Here is a 9050-nt window from a genome sequence, read left to right on the forward strand (position 1 = left end):
CCATCCGGGGCTCCATTCCGGGCCCCGTCCTTTCTCAAGCCCCCGCACCTCCACGGAAACCCAGAGCGCAGCCGCATTCCCGGGCCCTCCCCGCCCCATTCCCGGGGGGCTCCTTTCGGCTCCACCTGCAAATACTGCAGTGGAAACTAATGGCCAGTCGGTGGACATCTGCATCTCATTTAAATCCTGTCCGAAGCGGCCGGCGCCTTTCGTGCCTGCGGCAGCTGTCGGTCGCCTCGGTGCCCTTCCCGCGGCCCGCGCCCTCTCTGGCTGGGTTTCACCGTCCCTGTCTTCCAGGTCTGCAGCTGCGGTTGCCAGGTAGGCGGGCGTGAGAGGCCCGATCCTCCTGACTCTCGAGAGGCCATCCCGTCGCCGGCGGCACAATGCTGTCCCCTCAGAGGGCTTTACTTTGCAACCTCAACCACATCCACCTCCAGCATGTCTCTCTGGGCCTGCACCTGTCCCGCCGTCCTGAGCTGCGGGAGGGGCCCTTGAGCACGTCCCCTGCCCCAGGGGACACCGGGGGCAAGGAGAGCCGCGGCCCCTGCGGCGGGGCCCTGGTGGACGCCAATTCCAACAGCCCGGCCGTGCCCTGCCGCTGCTGCCAGGAGCCCGGGCCCGGCGCGGAGAACCGGCAGCGCCCGGCCCGGGAGGAGGCGGGGGCCGCGTCCCCCTCGGACCCGGGCTGCTCGTCGTCGCTCAGCTCCTGCTCGGATCTTAGCCCTGACGAATCCCCCGTGTCCGTGTACTCGCGGGGCCTCGCCGGCAACGAGCACGTCGGCGCTCGGCCTAGCCCCCCCCTGGAGCAGGGCTCCCCGCTGGCCCCCGCAGGCCCCGGCGCCTGCTCCCCGGACAGCTTCTGCTGCTCGCCCGACTCCTGCTCCGGAGCGTCCTCCCCGCCGGGCCCGGGCCTGGACTCCAACCGCAACGCCCTGACCTGCCTGGAGCCCCCTTCCCCGGCGCTGGAGGAGGAGGACGAGGCTGCGGAGCAGGGCCTCCCCGCCTCCGAGCTCCCAGAGGCGGACGACGGTGGGAAAACCGGCGCTGGGAACACCGAACCCAGCTGGAAAATAAACCCCATTTGGAAGATTGACACGGAGCCGGCGGAAGCCGGCTGGAAAATCGCGGAGAACAATAACTCTGGCTGCAAAATCGGTGGGGACACTAACTCCGGCTGGAAAACGGAACCCGGAAAACTCGACTCCGGGCTTAAAACCGCCACGGGGGTAGCCGACCCCGGCTCGAGAGCCGATGAGGGGAGAGCCGAGGCGGGGTGCGGGCGTGACGTCAGCGAGGAGCCCGCGGCCCGCAGGACCGTCACGTCCTTCCACGAGCTGGCCCAGAAGCGCAAGCGGGGCCCGGGGCTGCCCCNCCGGCGTCCTCGGGTCACCCTCGTAAGCGCCGCCGCGTTCTTCCTTCACCCCAGCCCGGAGTTCCTGGTCGTTCGCCGGTGCCCCCGGGGCCCAGCGACGGTGGATGGCAGAAGCCCAGAGTGGGGCCGGCCAGCTGCAGGAGAGAAGAAAGGGCTCCTGATCGCCGTCAGCGCCTCGGTGGATAAGATCATCTCGCACTTCGGGGCCGCCCGGAACTTGGTTCAGAAGGCGCAGCTGGGGGACAGCCGGCTGAGCCCAGACGTGGGGCACCTGGTGCTGACCACCCTCTGCCCGGCTCTCCACGCCCTGGTGGCCGACGGGCTGAAGCCGTTCCGGAAGGACCTCATCACCGGGCAGCGCCGGAGCAGCCCCTGGAGCGTGGTGGAGGCGTCGGTGAAGCCAGGTGGGGCGGGGGCCGGGGCGGGGGGCGGGNCCTGTACAGCCAGGTCAGCCGCCTGGCCCCGCTGAGCAGCAGCCGCAGCCGCTTCCACGCCTTCATCCTCGGCCTCCTCAAGTGAGTGGCCTGTGTCTTCCTGGCGCTCCTCCCAGCCCCGGGGCCGGCGGCGCGGGTGGCGCGGGGGAGGGGGGACACAGCAGCGCTTCCCCGGCGTCGCCTCCGTGCACCTCGTCTCTCATGCCCGCCCCCCCATCCTGAACCCCGGTTTCTGTCACCCCCAGCACGAAGCAGTTGGAGCTGTGGTTTTCCAGCCTCCAGGAAGACGCAGGTCAGACCCTGACCGGGAGGGAGGGGCCCCTCTCCTGTCGGTCGCAGGTCCCACTGGCGTCGGAGTGACCTTGGCCCCTAGTCTCGGCTGTTAGGACTCTTCCGCTTCAGGCTTTCACTGCGCTCCGGCGCCCATAGCAGGAGAGACCCAGGTCCTCACCGAAGCCTCCAGAGGCTCGGTTCTCCGGCCCCTCTCGGCCTTCTTCCCCTGCCTCCAGGTCTGGGCTCCCCCAGGCCCCGGGGGGCAGCCTTCTCCCCCCCCTCCTTCCTGCCCCAGGGCCCCTCCTTCTGTCGTGCTTCCCCCGAGGCGCCAGGATGCCCCCGTTCCTTCCTGCAAGTCACTGGCCACCGCTTGTTCCCGGGCGGGTCCTGCGAGGGCGGGGCCGCAGGCGGGGGCGGCCTGACGCCCCTGCTCGCCCCCAGGCCTGCTGTCCCTCCTCTACCTGCCCACCGGCTTCTTCTCCTTGGCGCGCGGCGGCTGCCCNCGCGGGCGCCTCCCTCATCTGCCTGAAGGTGCCCCCGGCAGTGACCCGCCCCCCACCTCGAGGGTCAGGGCCTCCGCCTCTTTCCTCGTCCCAAAGCCGGGGTTCTTGGGTTCTTCTCCTGGACGGCCGGTGACCCCCGTGTCCTTCCGTCCAGGAGGCCGTCCAGCTGGCTGCCGCCCACAGTGAGTGTGTTGGCCCTGGTGAAGCGGCCGCCGCCCGCCGACACTCTGTCTTCTCCCGAGGAGCTTGAGGCCCCAGCCCCCAGCGCGGCGCCGTCCCGCAGGTCAGGGGGGTGTCCCGCAGGTCGGGGGGGGGTGCGTGTCTGCTTGCAGAGGGCAGGGGGGCGGGCCGGCTGTTGCCCGGGTGCCGCCGCCGCGGTCTCTGAGCCCGGTTCTCCCCGTGGGAGGCGGTGACTGGTATGTCGTGATGTCCTCGGGAAGCCTAAAGCTAAGGGGGTGAGGGCAGGCGGCGCCCGGGGGGTGGGTGCCCGCCGTGTCCCCGCGATCGCGCCTCGCTGCCCCCCGAGGGGCTGTGCTTCCCTGAGGGGCCCTCGGGTTCAGACCTGCTTTTGTTTCCCAGTCTGGCCTCAGTTGGGTTCTCTCAGTCCATCGAATTAGGTTTCTTTTCTTTTCTTTTTTTAAGCTTATTTACTTATTTTGAGAGAGGGGGAGGGAGAGAATCCCAAGCAGGCTCTGCCCTCAGCACAGAGCCAGACGTGGGGCTTGAACTCACGAACCGAGACATGACTTGAGCTGAAACCCAGAGTCAGACGCTTAACCCGCTGGGCCGCCAGGCGCCCCTGAATTAGGTTTCGTGGCTTTTCCTTGACTCCACGGAAGTTTTCAAGTGCTTCCTCCGAGCTGGATGTTGTGCCACCGAAGGGAACGTGAGGGCGCCCACGGCGGCCCGGGCCCAGGGGGGACCCCGGGGTGGGAACACAGCGGTTCCACGCGGAGGGGAGGACCGAGTCCTTCGGGGGCAGGTCTGGGGTCTGAGGGGGGGGCGGGGGTGTGTGTGTCCCAGGTGGGGCAGGTGCGGNCCGCGGGGCCACACTCCCCGGTAACCGCCCACGGAGAGGCGTCCCCAGGCGGTTAGGGACAGGACACTTAGGGGAAGCCGAACCAGGAGGGGGGAAAACGCCGACGTTTCCTTCGGGAACCGGGGTCAAGGGGATGACCGGCTGGCGACCTGTCACCTCGCGACCCGTCACCTCGCCCGTCGGCCGTTTCCTGACCTCGAGCCCCGAGTTCCCGCCCGGCTCTCCTTGCGCATCTGCTCCTTGGTCTAGTTTTGTTCTGTGCTTGGCTCCCCTCCCGAGTTTAGACCCGAGCTTGCATCTCCGGTGTGTCCTGCGTGGCGGCGCTGCTGGGACTGGGCGGCTGCGGCCCCGGGGGGCGCTCGTTCGCGGCGCCTCCAACCCCGTTCTCCCCCGGGAACTCGTAGCGCGGCACACGTGGCAGGCTGCGCGCCGACCCCCGGGGCCGGAGCGTCACTGAGGTCCGCTGACATTCGTAGTCACAGCCTAGTGGGTCTCAGGCCCGTGGGGGCGGTCAGGGTAGCGGACCCCCCCGAAGGGCCGCATGGGAGAGACCCCACGTCGACCCCGACTTCCTATTCGCACGATTACGCATTACCTGGAACACTCGAGTGGACGCCGGCGGCTGAAAGCAGTGAAGGGTCCGGAGGGGACGAGCTGCCAGTGCGCCGCTCCCGCCTCCGTGAGGACAGGCATCCGGTTGCCTAACAGCGGGGCGGCCGGGTCGGCCCGGCTCTTGCAATCGTCTGCGTTTGAAAAAGTAATCGTTACAGTTCCAGCACAGGTAACGCCTCTGCCCCGTCAGCGCCGATTCCGTGCGGCCTCAGTGCTCATCGCGGTAAGGGGGCTCTTCACCCCCTCCCCCATCTCTCCCCCACACCCCCTCCCTTCTGGNGTGTCCTCTGTAATTCAGAGTCTGTTTTGGGCTTTGTCTTTTTCTCCTTCTTTTTTAAATTCCACATAGGAGCGAAACCATATGGTATTTATCTTTCTCTGGCTTATTTCGCTTAGCGTAATACCCTCTAGATCCATCCATGTTGCTGCAGATGACAGGAGTTCATTCTTTTTTGTGGCTGAGTAATATTCCATTGTGTGGGTATACTTCTTCGGTATCCATTCAGTCTGTCGGGGGACACTTGGGCTCCTTTCCTAAAACGGCTACTGGAAGTCATGCAAGAAACATCGGGGTGGGGGTGCCTGGGGTGGGGGTGCCTGGCCGGCTGGGGCAGGAACGTGACTCCGTCTCGGGGCTGTGGGTTTGGACATAGAGATCACTCGAAAGAAATCTTAAACCCCAAGCCATAGGGGTGCATGTATCTTTTTGAATAAGTGTGTTTATATTCTTTGGGTAAATACTGAGTACTGGAATTACTGGATCATGTGGCAGTTCTATTTTTATTTATTTATTTTTGGGAGAGTGAGTGGGGGAGGGGCAGAGAGAGAGAGAAAGAGAGACACAGACTCGAAGCAGTTTCCACAAGGTTAACATAGTGTAGAGCCCGACACGGGGCTCAAACTCACAAACCAGGAGGAGATCATGCCCTGAGCTGAAGTCACTTAACGCCCGCGGCCCCAGGGGCCGGCTGTCCTGCACAGCCGCTGCAGTTTGCATCCCTACCTTTTTCTCCACAGCGGTTTCTTGTGTTTTATTTAGCCATCCTGACAGGTGTGAAGTGATACCTCATTGTGATTTTGATTTGCATTTTCCTGGTGATGTGTGACGTTGAGCTTTGTCTTTTTTTTTTTTTCTTAATGTTTATTTCTGAGAGAGAGAGAGCGTGAGCAGGGGAAGGTCAGAGAGAGAGGGAGACACAGAATCGGAAACAGGCCCCAGGCTCTGAGCTGTCAGCACAGAGCCCGACGCGGGGCTTGAACCCACGAACCATGAGATCGTGACCTGAGCCGAAGTCGGACGCTCAGCTGACTGAGCCACCCAGGCATCCCTTAGTGTTTTTTTTTTGTTTTGTTTTGTTTTTTAAGATTTTATTTTTTAATAATTTATTTTTAATGTTTATGAGAGTGAGCAAGTACAAGTGGGGGAGGGGCAGAGAGAGGGGGACAGAGGGTCCGTAGCAGGCTCCACACTGTCCTCACAGAGCTAGACCTGGTGCTCGAACCCACAAACTGAGATCGTGACAGGAGCTCAAGTCGAACAGTCAACTGACAGCCACCCACGCGCCCCTGAAGATTTTAAGTGATCTCTACACCTTATGTGGGGCTTGGACTTAGAACCCCAAGATCGAGAGTCACATGCTCTCCCGATGGGGCCAGCCAGGAGCCCCGGTTTTGCAGTTTCCTTTGATACGCAGCTTTTTTTGATGTAGTCTTAGTAGTTTATTTTTGCTTTTGTTTCCCTTGCCTCGGGAGACATTGCTATGGCCAAGGTCATACTGCCTGTGCTCTTTTCAAGGATTTTTATGGTTTCAGGTCTCACATTTAGGTCCTTAATCCGTTTTGAGTTTATTTTTGTGTACAGTGGAAGACAGTGGTCTAGTTTCATTCTTTTGCATGTGGCTATCCAGTTTTCCCATCTTAAAGAGGCTGTCTTTTTCCTTTTTAACTTAGAGGGAGGCAGAGGGAGAGCACGAGCAAGGAAGGGGCAGAGAGAGAGAGAAAATCCCAAGCAGGCTCCTCTCAGTCAGTGCAGAACCTGACGCGGGGCTCAAACTCACAGTGAAATCATGACCTGAGTGGCAATCAGAGTTGGATGCTTAACCGACTGGGCCACCCAGGTGCCCCAAGGCTGTCTTTTTTCCATTATATATTCTTGCCTCTTTTGTCGAAGATACATTGATCATTTAATGGTAGGTTTATTTTTGGGCTCTGTTCCGTTGGTCTGTGTTTTGGCGCAGGCGCCATATTGTACGACAGCGTTAGAGCTTGTCGTGAAGTCTGGAATTGTGACACCTCCAGTTTTTCTTTTTCAAGGTTGCTTTGGCTCTTCAGAATCTTTTGTGGTTCCAGACACGTTAGGATTATTTTAGTTTTGTGGAAAATGCTGGCGGTATTTTGGTAGGGATTGTGTTATATCCATATATTGCTTTGAGTAGTATAGACATTTTAACAGTATTTATTCTTCCTGTGCGTGAGCATGCAGCGTCTTTCTATTTGTGTTGTCGACAGTTTCTTTCATCAGTGTTTTACAGTTTTCAAAGCACAAGTCTTTCACCTCCTTGGTTAAGTTTATTACTTTTTTTTTTTTTGGTGGAATTGTAGATTGGATTTTTTTGGGGTGGGATTATTTTCTTAATTTCTCTTTCTGCTGCTTCATTAGATTTCTGCACATTGATTTTCTTTCCGGAAACCTTACCAAAATCATTGATCAGTTCTAGTGGTTTTTTTGGCGGTCTTGCAGGCTTTCTGTATATAGTATAACGTCATCTGCAAGTAGCATGTGCTACTCTTACCAGCTTGGATGCCTTTCTTGCTTTTTTCTGTCTGACCGCCGTGGCCGGGACTTCCAGTCCTGTGTTGAATGAAAGTGCTCAAGAGTGGACGTCCTTGTCCCGTCCCTGACCGTAGGGGAAAGGCTCTCACTTTTTCACTGTCAAGTATGATGTCAACTGTGGGTTTTTCTCATCCGGCCTGTATGATGTTGCAGTATGTTCCCTCCAGACCTACTTTGTGCAGGGCTTCTATCACGAATGGATGTCGTACTTTGTCAAACGCTTTTTCTGCATCTATGGAAATTAATATGCGGTCCTTATAATTTCTTTTATTGATGTACTGGGTCATGTTGACCGATTTGCAAACACTGAGCCGCCCTTGCATCCTGGAAGCGGCCAGCGGCCTTGATGCTTCTGAGCCACCCCTGCGGCTGAACGTGGCGCCCCGGCGGTGGCCGGCGTCTGGGATGACGTTTTGTCTGGTGTCTCCGTTGTTGGCAGGAGTGGACTTCTCTTCCTCAGAAGGGTCATGCTTGGCTGTTTTGGACACTTTTCTATTTGGAGCTGAAGACTGTGGGCTTCTGAGCCCAGCACTGGTTGCCAGGTGGTCTCTGGCAAGCTGCCGAGACTCCGTCGCGGTCACGTCTACGGAATGGGAGCAGGGACCACAGGGGTCCGCCACCAGGGTCGTCTGTCTAACTGGCTGGAAGCTGCCGGGCAGATTATCGTCCTTAACCTCTCTGCCGCCTCATTTTCCCTCCTCTGTAACGCTGGGTTTTGGTACCGACCTAGGAGGGCTGTCGTGACGGTTAATAAATGGATACGTGTAAACTGCTCCTGATGGAAATGGACCAGCACAGTGGCCTGAAGTTCTCGTTGCCAACCTCGGCGGCTGTGAGCGAATATCGAACGAGGTGATGCGTGTACGTGAGCGGAGGCGAGAAGGGCAGGCGATTAGTCCCTTGCCTGGGCAGGCTGGGCTCCGACCGACCAGATCCCAACGCCGAGGAAATGGCTTTACCCGGTAGTCCGCGCTGGTGAGGGCGCTCCTGGGGGCCCGGGGCGCGGACGCTGTGGTTTCAGAAAGATCTCTTTGGACCCAGGGTGGAGAAGATCCCGGAAGAGAGAGGAGGATAGGAAAGAGGGAAAAAAACAGCACGCTCACCACTCTGTTGTTAGGAAAAGGTTTTTCCATTTAATACTAGACTTTCAAGGATTGAGATGCAAGCTTTTTATGCAATTACATCCAATGTTAAAATTGGTAATACATAATTTACAAAGATTAACATCAAAACAATCATCTATTTAGATATGCTTTCGTAAAAAGGAAATATATTAGCAGCATTTATATTTTCCGCAATCACACGGCCTACAGACATGCAGACTAACTCTGGATCTACTCGCAGTGATGTAGTGCGTTGCCCCGCATTTCAAACACCAAACCCGCCTGGCAGCTACAGGTGCTGTTTATTTCATTATAAAATAACCGAGAAATAAAAAAAGGCATTAATTTCTACACCAGTAAGAAAAAACAAGTTTTTGCACTTACCTAACATTTGATTGTCTAAAAAACAGTTCAGTTTTTAGTCTTTCAACAAAAGAAAGATAAAATGACAGAGCGTAGTGTCTTTTGCTTCTGTTCTCACATTTTACAAAGTTTTTTTCTTTTTTCGTCTTTTTTAAAATTTTAGTGTTTAACACTATTCGAGGAAATATTGAATTTTAATCTCTTTCTTGTCATTTTCCTGCTTCTGANTGTGCCCCACCCCCTCCCGCCCAGCTCCCTGCAACGAAAACCGACTAGAGGAACCGGTGAGATGGGCTCGGGCGCGCGGTCCCGGCTCCTCACGAGAGCGCCTCCCGCCCAGGCCGCGCCCTAAGGTTCAGTGCTTCTCTACAGTAAGAAAATACTCCAAACTATTTTCTCAATTCTCTTTTTTCTTTAATAAAATATTTATTCTGCTTTTTTCTCTGCTCGAGGGGATCTTTGGCTTCCCCTGTCTCTCTTTTTTTTTTTTTTTTTTTTTTTCCTCAACTTTGACCCAA

At 57.6% G+C, this 9050-nt stretch overlaps 2 protein-coding genes across 2 annotated transcripts; both read left to right on the forward strand.

The window, feature by feature from the left end:
• Nucleotides 1-20: 20 nt before the first annotated feature.
• On the forward strand, nt 21-1415 carry LOC144231569 (AP-4 complex accessory subunit RUSC1-like; the record flags this gene model as incomplete). Its single annotated transcript, XM_077764060.1, has 1 exon — nt 21-1415. A coding segment is annotated over exon 1 (1032 nt), but the record flags the coding sequence as incomplete, so codon positions are not given.
• On the forward strand, nt 1379-3041 carry LOC144231570 (AP-4 complex accessory subunit RUSC1-like). The gene is given in 7 exon segments (XM_077764061.1): nt 1379-1513; nt 1516-1799; nt 1802-1887; nt 2052-2098; nt 2521-2683; nt 2737-2865; nt 2915-3041. Coding segments are annotated over 7 exon segments (873 nt in total). The 5' UTR covers nt 1379-1476.
• The last annotated feature ends 6009 nt before the right edge of the window (nt 3042-9050 follow it).

The sequence above is a fragment of the Crocuta crocuta genome, unplaced genomic scaffold (assembly GCF_008692635.1).
Source record: "Crocuta crocuta isolate KB4526 unplaced genomic scaffold, BGI_CrCroc_1.0 scaffold528, whole genome shotgun sequence".
Classification (NCBI taxonomy): Eukaryota; Metazoa; Chordata; class Mammalia; order Carnivora; family Hyaenidae; genus Crocuta; species Crocuta crocuta.